At 41.4% G+C, this 16,876-nt stretch overlaps 1 protein-coding gene across 1 annotated transcript in view; it reads right to left on the reverse strand.

Moving 5' to 3' along the window:
• The window catches only part of DMC1 (DNA meiotic recombinase 1), a 534,325-nt gene extending 529,927 nt beyond the window's left edge, over window positions 1-4,398 (reverse strand). The window contains exon 1 of the mRNA XM_073549424.1: window positions 4,196-4,398. Within this exon, the coding sequence (XP_073405525.1) occupies window positions 4,196-4,198 (3 nt within the window). The 5' untranslated portion in view covers window positions 4,199-4,398. The remainder of the gene's footprint in view (window positions 1-4,195) is intronic.
• Window positions 4,399-16,876: the final 12,478 nt, after the last annotated feature.

Here is a 16,876-nt window from a genome sequence, read left to right on the forward strand (position 1 = left end):
GGAATTGCACCTAGAGCAAATGGTCACCGGGGAGGAGGTCCTGTTACCCGCTGGGGGTTCTAAGATTCGTGATCAGAGTAAAAGCATCAGCCCAAGATTAAGTTTATAGTTTAATTGCCTTAAGGGCGCACTAGATAATTACAGAAATATACAGTAAATTTGTAGTCAGAGAAAAGATATAACAATAGGGTACAAGGCTTAGAGATATTAAGCTGGAGGTCAATTTACCAGATTGTATTGTAGGGTGCATGCGGTTGCCGGGGAGCTCTGCAGTCCACAGGTACAAGAATCTTAGTTGCTGGACAGACCCCCAAAGCATGGGCCACTGCTCCCCTCGGTAGGTCTGTCCCCAGGTCCTTCTTAGATCATCATCGTCTGGATCTTCTTTGTGAAAGACTGAATGCCAGGGGCTGCCAGCCCTTAAACACGCTGAGTTCTTCCCCCTGTGTCAGAGGGTGGGATAATAATCTCCACCCTTTAGCTCTTTGCAGAACTTATTTCCAATATCTAAGAAAGGGGATAACTTTCTACAGCATGATCGAATCAGAACATGAGAGGTACCAGTGAATGCGGTTTGCTTTGCCGGTCATGTGGAGTGCAAACATGGCCCTATTGGGTCACTGTAGAGGGCCAATCTCTATATCTCAGGAATCAGTGCTCTCATCGACTCGGGAGTCAAACTGCCAGATGCACGATTCCCTCAGGGTCACTCGGATATTTTCATGTGTCCATAACTCGAAAGATGAGTTCATAATTCGTGTTCATAGGATGGAGCCACAGTGTCTGGGACACACAAAGGATGCATATTCTTGCGTCTGCTAGCAGGCACATTCTAATTGAAGCCCTCAGGCTTTATCTGGCCCCCTGCTGGCACGGCTCCATACCTGGGCTTTGAAGCTCTGTTTTGGGCCTATCCTCATTATCACACCAATGCCCTGGCTATTTAGCATTGGAACACTAAATCCTGCTTGTATTCACTAAGTACACAGCGCCTGGGGGTATAGAAGCCTTTAGCTGCCTGTAATTTATGAACTTAGACCAAAATGGATGCCAAGCTCAGATATGTGGCCCCACATCTAAGATGGCAGCCGCTCCTTCATCAAAGGCCTCATTCAAACAAAAAAATTTTTAAGTACAAGAAACACTGACCGAGTTTCATCAGCGATTTTGGTCAGTTTCATTGGCGTTTTCTCAGAGTTTGGCCCGAGTTTCATCAGATTTTGTAGTATGTGAAAAAAAAAAGTTTCTCCATCGTCTCCTATCTTCAGTTAAAAACAAACGGCACATGGATAACATCCCAATGTTGTCCATATTTTCTCAGACCCATATACTTTCATTGGCAATTTTTATCCAACACACATCAAAATTGGATATGCTAACAAGATTTTGCGTGGAACACTCAGTCCGCAGAAAATCACAGACATGTGAACAGTCCCATTCACATTTAGGCTAGGGCCACACAAAGGTATTTTCTCTCATCCACGAAAATCAGTCCAGTTATGCTAATCAGACTCTGATCAGAATTTAATCAGAGTGTTTTCTGATTTTCTTGGATGTGGAGAAGACGGAAAAAAAATTCTCCAAGTTCATTCTGAGTGCAGTCCAATTTTTTTGAAGGACCAGTTTACTTCCATGGCCGAGTGCAATCTGATTTGCTTATGTAAATAATGCATGCTGCAATTTGTTCCTTGGACATCCTTGGTCGGAGGAAAAAAAAATCGACCATGCGCACGGCCCCATGGTATAACATACAGTAGCTACAAGTGTAATCTGATCATCTGCACGAGTCCTTATAAGTACAAGTGCTATCTGTAAAAAAACACAAATAGCACTCGTTCACAAAACAGGCTCTCTGAATGAACCCATAGTCATAGTCTTAGGCCGGGGTCACACTGGCGAGGAATACGGCCGAATGAGAGGCGCTAAAAGCCCGCATTAGACACGGACCAATGATTCTCTATGAGGTCCCTCGCACCAGCCGTATATTTCTCATCCGTATTCTACGGTCCGTGCCAATCGCAGCATGCTGCGATTGTCAGCGTACTACGGCCGTAGTACGCCAATGCAAGTCTATGGGTGCGCAAAAAATACGGATTACACACGGACCACACATGTGACTTGCGAGAAATACGCACCAGGTGTCTTTTACCAAAGCCGGCAATTCAGTGCGCTATACAGTAAACTCACACTGACAGTTTTAATAAAGAAACGAAAGAATAGATATATACACATAGAATACATACATACATATATATATATATATATATATATATACTGTATATGCATTCTATGTGTCTATTTCTATTCTTTGGTTTCTGTAAGGCCGGTTTCACACTAGCGCATTTTCAACGCGCGCACGGCCGGGGGTAGCTCCGCCCCCGATCCGGCTCTCTGCCCGGCGTGCCCGCCCCTTCCTTGTAGCGCCGCCTCCTAGCGGACAGCGGCGCCTGCGATCGGCGCACCCTATCTTTAGCATAGGGTGCGCCGATCGTGCGCAGGCCGTGCGCTAGTTGCGCTTTGACCTGCGCTGCGCACTTTTGACGGTGCGCCGTGCGCGCCAAAATCCGAAAAGTTTGATTTTGGCGCGCACGGCGCACCGTCAAAAGTGCGCAGCGCAGGTCAAAGCGCAACTAGCGCACGGCCTGCGCACGATCGGCGCACCCTATGCTAAAGATAGGGTGCGCCGATCGCAGGCGCCGCTGTCCGCTAGGAGGCGGCGCTACAAGGAAGGGGCGGGCACGCCGGGCAGAGAGCCGGATCGGGGGCGGAGCTACCCCCGGCCGTGCGCGCGCTGAAAATGCGCTAGTGTGAAACCGGCCTTAGAAACCCTGTCATAGGGCTCCATTATATGTCCATTTTGCAAGCCTGCGAGAAAATCTCGCCATACAGATGCCATACGGATTACATACGGATGCTGACATGCGCAAAATACGCGACCACACCTTGATTACGGATGACATACGGAGCACTGTTTAGGGGCCATTCATCCGTATTACGCATGTAAAATACTGACTGTATTTTGCGTCGGTTAGTGTGACCCCGGCCTTACACCACATTTACATTATTTCACAGTATTTAGTCAGTATTTTCCATCAGTATTTATAACCCAAAACCAGGAGTGGGTGAAAATGCAGAAGTGGTGCACATGTTTTTATTAGGCTATGTGCACACTGTGTGTTTCTGCTGCATATACGCAGCAGACTTGGCCCTGCTTATACACAGCAGAACTGCATGTGATGTACAGCACCATTGTAGCCTATGTGAAACAAAATCCGCTGTGCACATGCTGCTTTTTTTTCTGCGCAGATTTGGTGCAGAATGAAAAAAGCAGCATGTCACTTCTTTTGTGCGCTTTTGGTGCAGTTTTCCACCTGCTCCATTCTAGAAATCTGCAGGGGAAAACTGCCCAAAACATGCAGTGAAACCGCACAAAAAAAGCACTAAATACGCAGGAAATATGCAGGTCATTTGACCTGCAGATTTAGTGAAATCTGCGCAGAAAATTCCAAAGCAGAATACGCACCGTGTGCATATACCCTTATACATTTTCTCTTAGGGCGAGTTCAATCCGATAAAAAATCGGATTACCGTTGACCCAATGTTAAACTACGGCGTAGCTCACATCTGAGATTGTTTTCTTATGCCGATTCGGCATGCATCTGAGAGTTGGATCACATTCACCGATAGGTGATTGTGAAACATTGTACTGCATGCGGACATCACCTGAATGCAGTGCGATTCCCATGGACGCCGGCAATGGAGGAGATGGACAAATTAATTTACCCATCTTCTCTACAGCTGTGCTCTGATTCTCACATGTAAGGATATGTTTCCACGGTCTGGATTACATCAGGATTAGCTGCGGATTGAACGCTGCGTACAGCCACAGCCTTAAATCCGCAGCGTCCAGATGTTTACAGCATAGTGGAGGGGATTTTAAGAAATCCCGTCTCCACTATGCGTACTAAAACGCGGATGACACACCCACGAATCCGGACATGCGGCGCGTCTTTATAGAACACAGCATGTCTATTTATCTTGCGGAGACGCTCAAACCCATTAAACAAAAATACACAAACCCATTAAAAAAAAAACAAGGAACCAATTGGACACATAATGGACTCTAATTGGAGGCTGTCATGAGTGTTCACACACATTAGTAAAAATAATATTAAATCATGTTTAAAAATCATACCATTTGGCTGTCTAATATCAAGTTCTCGAATTCAGTAAGCCTCTCTCACCAACAGATGTCTTTGCCAATTGCACCTCCTGGGTGATCTACTAACCCTTTCTATACCAAAGAAAATAAATGAACCGACATTAGCCTAAGGGCAGGGTCAGGCAGCCGTATAACTCGTGCGAGAATCAAGAATCGCATGGCACTGCACGGACAGGCTTGCACCTCTCCTGATCTGAGCAAGACAGCATGATGGATAACTATGCAGCTGTCAAGCTCAGACCAGGAGAGCCTACAGCCAGGACAAGGTTTACTATGCGATTCTCGCACAAGAAATACGGCAGTCTGACCCTGCCCTAATACTGTTCAACAAAATGTCTGCACCTGAATAATGGCTTGTGCACATGATTACATCGAACAAATGCTATACGTGGCTTCTACAGATAGCACGCATACTTATGATATTCTACTGGTCCAAGGAAAAAATCGGGGACACGGCCAATTTTGATTAGTGTCAGATCAAAGTCAACAATGCAAGTCCATGGGTAGGAGGAAAACATCAAACTGTACTTAGATCACATCTGAGTGCGTCCGATTATCACCACTAACAGAATGGAGAGGGTGAAGAACCTTTTTTTTTCTCACCACCTCTGAGAAAAACGGATGCCATTCTGATCAAAGTCTGATCATAAATTTAAAATTGGATTGCATTTGTACCAATTTAATCCTATGTTTCTGTTCTCAATGGTACTTTTTTCTCCTGTTCCGATCGGATAGGGAAAAAATGTAGCATGCTGTGATTGCATGTAAAATTTGGATTTTTTTTTTTATAATCGTATAGTTCAGCCAATATAATTCAAGTTGTAAATCGCACCTTGTATGCAAAATCTCACATGGTCTGGATCACAATTATGTTGTGCTGTAGTGACTGTTTTAGTTGCTATTGTGCAAACATTGCATCTGCCATTTCCACATTAAAAAAACCTTTATCAGCCATGTGAGATATTTTTCTCAGTATAGAGACCGGGAGATAAAATGTCTCCAAGAGACTTGCCTCTTTAACTTACAATGTTACAATCATTGTCAAGTATTTTCTTGAAAATTGTATCCCAATACAACCTGGGTAGGTATCGATGTATGATATTTTTTATTTTCTTGAATTGTTGTTAAATGGAGTAACTGAATGTCTGCTTTTTTTCTTGCTTATGGTAATTTGTTTTGTGCTGTATAGCAGGGGGTATCGAGATTTATGTTATGGTTTTATTAATTTAGGCCATATTAATACATTTTTATTATAACCTCTGGATGTCAACCTTTATTTATTGATTGATTTTACTTCCAGTTAGTGTTGTCTGAGCATATTCACGTTGCTCAAATGAGTTCTCCATATGGAATGGATTTAATTATGTGAACTGAATGACAGCTGGTGGAATCAAGTGTGGTATTTACCTGAGATGCTATTAGGGTATGTGCACACTAGGGTGACCGGATCTCATATGGGGGGGAAAAAATGTCAGAATCTTGTTCGTCTGGACCCCACAAAACGATTCCCCTTTCCAGATATTGAGAGAGCCAAAATTTGAGCTCGATCAAACGACGTTAACCCGTGCCGCTCGTCGCTCAAAGTTTGAAAAAATCCAAATTGAGGTATTTTAAGATTTAGGTATTTTGCATAGTCTGTTAGACTATAAAGAATGTGACAACAACATTGCAGAAATAGCCCTGACCAAATTTTCGAACCATTTGTGGTATTTGAATGCAGAGTTGGTGGGATTATCGTTTTTTGATCCCACCATTACAGACAATGAAAAGTTGTTAATGGCTAATAAATTGCTCAGTAGCACAGATGAACCATCAGAGCACGCTAACCTACATGAGTTGATAATTTTACATAGTTATCTAATCTATTCTAGAGCTTTTGTTAAAGTAGTTTTTGAAACGTCAGAATATAATGCTCGGCATTTGCTTACAACTTGCAGGACATATTGCTTTTGTTCTTCATCTTTTGTCAGAAGGTCGTTAAAGTCGGTTACTTCCTACCTCTTTTAATTTTTCTTTCCTAACTTTTGGATTTACAACCCTAGCGTGCTCTGATGGTTCATCTGTGCTACTGAGCAATTTATTAGCCATTAACAACTTTTCATTGTCTGTAATGGTGGGATCAAAAAACGATAATCCCACCAACTCTGCATTCAAATACCACAAATGGTTCGAAAATTTGGTCAGGGCTATTTCTGCAATGTTGTTGTCACATTCTTTATAGTCTAACAGACTATGCAAAATACCTAAATCTTAAAATACCTCAATTTGGATTTTTTCAAACTTTGAGCGACGAGCGGCACGGGTTAACGTCGTTTGATCGAGCTCAAATTTTGGCTATCTCAATATCTGGAAAGGGGAATCGTTTTGTGGGGTCCAGACGGACAAAATTCCGACATCGATTTTTTGCGGTCACCCTAGTGCACACGCTGCCAATTGGTCTGCGGATTTTTCCGCACAGATTTTGCCTGCGGTTTTTCATCTCTACAATGGAGGAGATGGCAAACCGCTGCGGAATCCGCAGAAAAGAATGACATGTCAATTCTTTCTGCGGATTGGAAACCGCAGCAAATTCCGCACCGTCTGCACTGCGGTTTCCATTTTCCATAGGATATAATGGTACTGTACAAAGTAGCTAATTCTGCTGCGGATCCGCAGGGCCAAAACTGCTGCGGATCCGCAGCAGAATCTGCAGCGTGTGCACATACCCTTACTAAACAGGGATGTATGAACACAGCCTTTGGCAGAATCTCCGCTAAACAATAACGCTATGTGCCCACAATCAGGAATAGTAGAGTTTTGTACGCTCATATTTTCGCTGTGTCCAAAACGCATTCTAATGTACTGCACTGGTGATTAGGTACATGCGGATTTACTCATGTAATGACATCCTATTGCTGAAAATATGCAGTGGAAATTAGAGTCTCCGCTATAGAAATGGACATGCTGCGGCTCGTAAACCCGCACGACTAATGAATTTACCGTACACAGTGTTGAATAGAAGCACAGTGGGCATGGGATTTCTATAAATCCCATCCACTGTAATTGTAATGTAACATGCAGCATTTTGAAAGCAGCAAAAATACACTGTGTCCAAAATGCTACTATTCCTGATCGTGGGCACGTAGTCTAAATCTCAAAATGCCACTTTGGAATTTGGTTGGAAAATAAAAGTAAAACCTAAATTCAATTAATTTCTGTTCAGATATTGAACAAGGTTTCGTACAGCTACAATACATATGTCGAATGTTAAGGGAATGTGCACACGCTGCGGATTCTGTTGTGGATCTGCAGCGGATTTGGCCCTGAGGATCCGCAGCAGTTTCTGCTGCGTTGTACAGTACCTTTATTTTCTATGGAAAATGAAAACCGCAGTGCACGTGCTGCGGATTTTTCTGTGCAGACTTGCTGCGGTTTCAAATCCGCAGCATGTCACTTCTTTGTGCAGAATCCGCAGCGGTTTTACACCTGCTCCATTGTACAGGTGTCAAACCGCAGGGGAAACCCGCAGGCTATTCCACAGATAAAACGCAGGTCTTTTGACCTGCAGATTTTGCCAAATCCGCAGCACAATCCACAACATGTGCACTTACTACCCTAATGGATCTAGTGAAAACAAAAAGCAAAGAACACAAATATCCTGAACTAAAAAGTAAAAAATATATACTGCAAATAATGCATAAAGGTAATAATAATAATAAGGGTATTTAGAAAACATAATTTTGATCAAAATAATGTACAAGCCATCCCACCACGTCACTGCAACCCCTGTGGGACAGTCCCTACTCTAGTATTTAAAACCTTTTCACTTGTCAAGTGACGTGAATGTGAATAAGGATCGAGCGGCTGAACCACTAGTAACAGCTTAGGCCAGACTGGATGGCTTTCCCAGCTCAGAAAAAGGGCGGTCACACCCATATATGCACTGAATGCACAATGAAATGAATAAAAAACAAATCTGAACTGAGAAAAGTAAGTTAATGTGTATGCACAATGTAAGTGCATATTAACACATGACCATTAACCAGAGAAAACAAAAAGCAAAGAACACAAATATCCTGAACTAAAAAGTAAAAAATATATACTGCAAATAATGCATAAAGGTAATAATAATAAGGGTATTTAGTAAACATAATTTTGATCAAAATAATGTACAAGCCATCCCGCCACGTCATATTTTTTACTTTTGTATTTTTTACTTTTGATTTGTTTTTGTTTTTTTTTTTGTTTTTTACCTAATGGATCTAGTGTGGACTCTATCAAACCTGTACAAGATTTATCTCTGACGATTGGTCGCACAAACTGGCCCAGGTTTTTTAAATTGATGCACCTGATTTACAAGGGTCAACTGATTACAGTAATGGATGGACTGCATATCTTGTAGAAAACAGGCAGTTAGGACATAGATGAGTATGGTTCCTTGTAGTTTAAGGCTGAAAAAAAATCCTACTTTTATTTTCTTTGATAACTTCATGGAAGAATGGGACAATATCTCAACCAAATGTTTACTCCAGTTGTAAAGTAATGGATTTAATCATTCAACATGAATCTTAGAAACTCTGAAATCAAGCATTGTGGATCTTGAAACATCTATTACTAGCCTTGCTATCCAACTTTGATGCTGCTGCTAATAAAATGAGGAGCAACATCCTCATGCAAGTAAACAGAAATAAAAATTTTTGGAAGAGACCCTATTGATTACCAAAATAACAAGGTATATGATTAGAAGTGTTATAAATAATTTATTTTTACCAAAGTCTATATTGAATAACTATTTCCAGCTCTGTCCTTTTTAATCTAGAAAGCAAGACTGGAAATTCATTGTATCCAACGCAGACCTTTCTGATCTTCTGATCTCAGTGATTCCTGTAGCAAGGATGATGCACAGTCTGAACACAGTTTTATACAATTCAGAAGACCAAAAAACCTAACCAGTGATGAAAAAGAAGGCCTCAGATGTTATCCAAGACTGGAGAAGAAGAGACACAGATAAGACTTAATGATATGTTGGATAGTTTTATAGTCTTAATCACATCTGTTTCTTTGTGGATCAGATCGAGGATATTTATAAGAGACTAAATTTTGTTCCTAACCATGACTGCGACCTATAGAGCACAATTCTGGATTTAAAAAGATCTGCACGCCAATCTTGTCAGTAAAACTCTTTAACTCACCACAAGAACGTTCACTGTCTAAGTGGAGGCTGACAACAAAGCTGCTTTTTTTTTTTATAATGTGGAAATGGCAGATGCAATGTATACCAATTGCAGCTAAAACTAAATTATTCACTACTACACATGGTGTGAATCACAACATAAATAATTTCATAAATTGCTATACGCAACATGTCATTTATTGCATACAATGTGTGGTTTGCAACATGAATTATATTGGCTGTACAATAAGACAAAAATATCTATTACTGCAGCAAAAAAAAAAAAAACAAACTCTTATTTAGGTGCTGTCAAACACTTTGTTGAACAACACGTCCATTAGTTTATGTTCTTTGGTATAGAAATAGCTAAAAGATCACCCAAAGGGGGAGGGGGGACACAACTGGCTAAGATGTCTGTTGGTGACAGATTTATTGAATTCTAGAGCCTGATATTAAACAGCAAAATGGCATGAATTTTACACCTGATTTAACATTCATTAGCGTGTGTGAACCCTACCATGTTACAGACTCCATTTAGAGTCCATTATATGTTCAATTTTCTTTGGATAATCTTTTAAAAAGCAGGTCTGTGAATCTTCAACTTAGATTGTGACTCAGGCTAAGTGCACACGTACCGGAACTCTCGCGGAAATTACCGCGAGAATTCCGGAATTCCAGTCCGCGGGAAAATCACATTTTAAATTCCCGTGATTTTCCCGCGGAAAAACTAGCATTTTGCAAGCGTAATTAGCTTGCAAAATGCTAGCGTTTTCCAAGCGATCTGTAGCATCACTTGGAGAACTGATTGACAGGTTTTTCACACTCATCAGACATAGTGTTTGCCGAGTGTGACCAACTTTTTACTACTGAGGCTGCCTATGCGGCATCAGTAGTAAAAGATAGAATGTAAAAAAAAAACAAAAAAAAAAAAACGGTGTTATTCTCACCCTCCGACGTCCCGCGCATCCGTTCCCAGTAATCCTTTGCGAAAATGCCCGCGATGACGTCAGTTCTCGCGGTAATTCGCGATGACCGCGAGACGGGACGTCATCGCGAGCATTTTCGCAAAGGACTACTGGGAACGAGAGCGTGAAGAGAAGCGGGAAGGCTGCGCGGGACGTCGGAGGGTGAGAATAACAATATTTTTAATTTTAAATTCTAATTTTTACAGGGATATGGTACCCAAAGCCCGGAGGACAGTCTTCTCTCCTCCGGACCATGGGTACCATCCGCAATTGTTCTGCTTACTTTCCGCATGGTGTGCACAGCCACATGCGGGAAGTAAGCGGAACAATGCATTCCTATGGGTGCGGGATCGCCGCGATTCCGCAAATTAATGAGCATGCTGCGGTTTTTACCGCGAAGCGATTCCGCCGCGGTAAAAACCGCAGCATTAGCACAGCATTGCGGAATCCCATAGGAATGCATGGGATGCTTATTTTTCTTGTTTTCGCGGCAAAATCGCGCGGTTAAAACCGCCGCTGAAACGCGAAAAAAACGCCACGTGTGAACTCAGCCTCACGGTGATACAGTTGCTGAAAACAAGTCTATTTTACAATGTGCACCTATCTGTATTCATAAGTTTTTACGGCTTTGTAATAAAGAATGTATACACTTTTATTGCATTTGAAAGTGCGGTTTCAACTTTTTCCTACATACATTTGAAAGCTCGCGGTCTGCAATGTAGCTGGCACCTGTTCACATTAGACCATTCTGCCATTTGAAAAAAGCAAGGGTAGTTCCCGACAAAGCCAACTGTATTATTGGATAGGGGTTATAACAAAACCAGTGTTTAAACGTGCATTTAGAGAACCCATTAAAACACCTTGCAATAAAGCTAACAATGTAGATTTCTCTTCTGCTTCTGCATGCGCTATCTTCTCGACATCATTTAGTCCACAATACAACAAAAATTTTAAAAAAAAATATTCAAAAATATCTCCCTATAATTAATCAGGATGAAATATTGGAATCTATTATTCAAGATTTTTGCTGTTGTGTGGCCAATAGAGGTTCTACTCTGGGCAACTTGCTGTCACCTAGTTTAACTCGCCAACCCAAAGTTACTAGTACATGGCTATCCACCAAAGGGTTTTATAGGTGTGGTGGGAATAGATGTAGTGTGTATATATACGCTGAAAATAAGTCAATTTCTTTCCCACCAAAGTACTACACACTTTATTAAAACAACTGTGAGTAAAATCATGTGGTCTATGGTATAGGGTGCCAAACATGTAATATGTATTATATTGGAGACACCATGAGGAAACTAAAAAAAAAAAAGCTGAACATCTAGCTAATATCCATAGCAATTCGGGAACAGTTAAACATTTTACTGCCCTGTAGAGATGAGCGAATTTGATCGGGTCAGGGCTTATTCGGCAAGCTATAGCCCTTAGGCTAGTTTCACAGTAGCGTATGGCCGAGCTGTGGCGGGGTTTCTCCGTGAAGCTCCACCCACGGCCGCACCTCCTCCAGTTGGCTCGTGGCCTTTGTACCCTATCTTTAAAATTAGGTACGCAGGCCATGCGGATTCCTCCGCATGCGTCGTTTTGACGGTGTGGCGACCGCACCAAAATGCAACTCGTTGCGTTCGACGCAGTTCGCCACACCGTCAAAACGGCGCATGCGGAGGCATCCACATGCATCGGCATGGCCTGCGTACTTAATGTTAAAGATAGGGTACGCAGGTCGCATGCCGACATAGAGGGAGCTGACCGGAGGAGGTGCGGCCATGGGCGGAGCATCACGGAGGAAGCCCACATCCCTCCACAGCTCGGCCATATGCTAGTGTGAAACTAGCCTTACAGAGTAAGCTGAAGAGGAAACCTGGCTTCCTGGATCGCTCTGGCTGATCAGCTGTTTGGCTCCACAGCTGCATGTGTCGCAGATGTGTGACAGTCACGACACATGCATGGAGAGCCCAACAAACAGGCTCTCCATGCATGTGTCATGACTGTCACATAGCCGCAACACATGCAGCTGCGAAGCTGATCAGTCAGAGCAATCCAGGAACTCAGGATCCCTCTGCAGCTTATTCAGTAAGCGCTATAGTTTGCCGAATGAGCCCTGACCCGATCAAATTCGCTCAACTCTACTGCCCTGCACAAAGGTGATTTATCAGTGTTTTGTTTTTATCCTTTTTGGAATGGACAAAGCTTCTTTATCTATCAGGTGTAGAAATTGGCATATACAACTGGGGATTTATTGACAGAATTTTATAGGCTGAACTGGATGGACTAATGTCTTTTTTCGGCCTTACTAACTATGTTACTATGTAACTGGCATTAAGGAAGGCATATTGGATCCTCACGTTAGACCCCAATGGAATGAATTATAAAAATGATTTATTCTATATTTATTTGTATCATGTCACACAATATGTACTATTTAGTATGGATTTGGGGTTCTTTTTATTCGTTCCCTAAACATAAAAGCAAAGCAATTTTTTTTTTTTTTTCAATTCTTTGTCATTTCTCAGTATACCTACAGTAATCAGAGATAGTATCAAAAAGAATGTTAGGTTGTATGCTATGTAACATCTTAATGCATATGTTCTGGGGTTTGGATAAATCATTCAATGTCATGATTGTATTGTGTTCTATGATATATACTAATCATGTATGGTACAATTTTTTTCTAATTGCACTAAGGCCTCTTTCACACAGCAGTGTCCAGTACATGGTGACTGTTTACACACGTGCCAGAGATACTTAAACACGTAGATCCATTCAAGTGAATGGGTCTGTGCACATGTGTGTTTCCACGCTGACATGTCTGTTTTTTAGCAGCAGCATGAGCCGCAAAGTGTCCCGCACACAGATGGCATCAGTGTGACACGTACCAGCTCCTGGGAATCCGCAGTACTATTTGTGCCGATTCCTGGTGCCAACTGCTGAAGACAAAACTGACTTCCCCTGACAAAGCTACTTGGGTTAGCGAGAAGCGTTGGGATCCTCAGGCTTTTTCATACTCCGTGTTGTGGCAAGAATATGCTTTACTAAATATATTCTTTGCAGCTGACAGCATGAGTCAATATGTGGTATCGTTAATCTTTTACATCACCTTTTTGCCATTTATGGCATTATTGTACTATATTACTCTTTGTATCGTTTCTCTTTCTCATGATTGTAAAATAATTTTTTGTCAGAATATACTTACTTATAGTAGCCTCTTAACAAGAGTTGTTGCCTTCCACATATTTCCCCTATGCTTATTACCTGTTTATTACTCTACTTGTCATTCTTGGTCTATATGTAACATGTAAAGCGCCATGGAATAAATGGCGCTATAAAAATGAATAATAATAATAATATACACCGGAGTCGCACTCAATCTATTTAGGGTTATTTACCTTTGTAAGCCTGTGCATATACACCTATTAAGAGTCTGTGCAGGTCTATATATGCTTTCTATGGAATTTTTTAAATGATTTTGTCTTTTTGTACTATTTGTTCTCAAAAAAGCCTTTTTTCACTCGCTATGTGTGGTGTGTGCACTAATATTTGTGCTGTCTTTGTTTCTTTTTTATTCAAGTTTTGAAGACAGTGCACATCATTGTCCCCTGTTCTTCCTGCATCTGATAATGATGTGGCACCTAATTTCCATATGGACACGAATATCTCCTGTAACTGTAATATATCAGGATGTGTGAAAGAGCCTTTACATAGGTGTGGTGCTTTTCTTCCATTGTATTAACATATGGGGGAAAAAACAGTGGCGCTTCTACAATGTAATCTATTTGTTTCTACGCGAGAAATGCGTCAGTGTTGAGGTTTTACCATTCAATGGACTTTTATTTTGATTCAGTAAACTTACCTTTTTTTTTTTTTTCTGGTCTCCCATGACAGCACCATGAGAGAGGGGATCCGCCCATTAGGGACACTAAACCTACAGACATAAAAGGGCAGCACCTCTCCCACGTATCACTTGGTTTTATGTCCCTGACGGGAACCCTTTCTTTACAGATTTAGCAATAGTAAAGAAAGGAAAAAAGTTCCAGCACCAGGTGTCTCTTCATTAAAATCTTCAATATTTTCATGTCAAAAATATAAAATCATGCGGGGACGCAGCCCCTAAACGCTTGATGCGTTTCGAACAAAGTTCTTAATCATAGGCATATAAACAATACATAAAAAACATCCTTATTTACCTACTCCAATAAGTGAAACAATGTATATCTGTTATTTGACATGATTAATTTACATTCATTACAAATTCAAATGTGAGACAGCCTACCAAAAATCATGACTTATACATAGATTGTCGCCTCCTTGTCCACGCAAAATAAGTTTGTAAAAGACATCTCTATTTTCCCAGTGCAGCAACTATATTTTTTCTAAATGGTAAAAATATAAAAGATAAAGCAAAAAAGGAGAGAAAAAATAATTCTTTTGCAACATGGTTCTCTCCTAGTCTCCATTTACTTATCCTATCAACCGTCTGAAACTGCAAGAAAACATATGAGCAGTTTTCATGGTGGAGAAAAAAAACACTAATTCACATATAAACTCAAACCGCCATCTGCTATTAACCCCTTCCTTACATTGGATGTACTATTCCGTCTATGTGACCTGGGACTTAAGTCCCATGAACGGAATAGTACGGGGGGAGCACCGCTGATCACGGCCGGGTGTCAGCTGATTATCACAGCTGACACCCGAGACTATGTGCCGGGGGCGGTCATGGACCACCCCCGGCACATTAACCCCGGCAAACTGCGATCAAACATGATCGCAGTGTACCGGGGGCATAGGGAAGCAGCGGGCAGGGAAGGGGGCTCCCTGCATGCTTCCCTGAGCCCCTCGGAACAGCGCGACGTGATTGCATTGTTCCGAGGGCCTCCTCCCTGCAGGCCCCCATATCCAAGATGGCCACGGGGGCCTTCGGAGTTCTGCAGGTGGCTTTCTCAGTGCCTGCTGAGAGAACCTCCTCAGTGCCTGTCAAATCACTGATCTGACACTATGCAATGATGTCCCCACTTGGGTCAATATAATAAAGTGTAAAAACATTTTAAAAATTCCTAAATAAAAAAAAATATTCCCTAACAAACTTTTATTTGTAAAAAGAAAAAGAAAAGTACAAATATTTAGTATTGCCGCGTCGGTAACGACCCGCCCTATAAAACTTTCCCCTTCAAAAAAAAAAAAAAAAGGCAAAAAATAATGCTTTATCATCATACCGCCAATAAAAAAGTGCAATAACACGCGATCAAAAAGACGTATATAAATAAACATGGTACCGCTGAAAACGTCATCTTGTCCCACAAAAAAACGAGCCACTATACAGCATCATCAACGAAAAAATAAAAAAGTTATAGCTCGCAGAATAAAATGATGCAAAAATAATTTTTTTATATAAAATTGCTTTTATTGTATAAAAGCGTCAAAACATAAAAAAAAAATAAATGAGGTATCGCTGTAATCGTACTGACCTGAAGAATAAAACTGCATTATCAATTTTACCACACGTGGAATGGTGTAAACGCACCCCCAAAAGAAATTCATGAAACGCTGGTTTTTGTTCATTCTGCATCCCAAAAATTGGAATAAAAAGCGATCAAAAAATGTCACGTGCCCAAAAATGGTACCAATAAAAAGTCAACTCGTCCTGTAAGGAAAAAACCTCACATGACTCTGTCTATCAAAATATGGAAAAAATGTAGCTCTCAAAATGTGGTGATGCAAAAACTATTTTTACAATAAAAAGCGTCTTTTAGCGTGTGACAGCTGCCAAACATAAAAACCCTCCACAAATAGTAAATCAAACCCCCCTTTATCATCCCCTTAGTTAGGGAAAAATAATAAAATAAAAAAAAAGTGTTTATTTCCGTTAGGGCTAGGGGTGTGTTGGGGTTAAGGTTGGAGTTAGAATTGGGGGGTTTCCACTGTTTAGCCACATCAGGGGCTCTCCAAACGCAAACTCCAAACGGTGTCTGATCTTAATTCCAGCCAATTCTGCGTTGAAAAATTCAAACGGTGCTCTTTCACTTCCAAGCTCTGCCATGCGCCTAAACAGTGGTTTACCCATACATATGGGATATGAGCCTACTCAGGACAAATTGCACAACAACTTATGGGGTCCAATTTCTCCTGTTACCCTTGGGAAAATAAAAAATTGGGGGCAAAAATATCTTTTGTGGAAAAAAATGATTTTTTTTTTATTTTTATGGCTCTAAGTTATAAACTTCTGTGAAGCACTTGGGGGTTCAAAGTGCTCACCACACATCCAGATAAGTTCCTTGGGGGGTCTAGTTTCCAAACTGGGGTCACTTGTGGGGGGTTTCCACAGTTTAGGCACATCAGGGGCTCCCCAAACGTGACATGACACCCGCAGACCAAACCATCAAAGTCTGAATTCCAAAACGTCACTACTTCCCTTCAGAGCCCCGACGTGTGCCCATATAGTAGTTGACACCCAAATATGGGGTAGCAGTGTACTCAGGACAAATTGGACAAAAATATTTGGGGTCCAATTTCTCATGTTACCCTTGGGAAAATAAA

This window comes from Dendrobates tinctorius, unplaced genomic scaffold (assembly GCF_039654945.1).
Source record: "Dendrobates tinctorius isolate UK_male_01 unplaced genomic scaffold, ASM3965494v1 ptg000159l, whole genome shotgun sequence".
Taxonomy (NCBI): domain Eukaryota; kingdom Metazoa; phylum Chordata; class Amphibia; order Anura; family Dendrobatidae; genus Dendrobates; species Dendrobates tinctorius.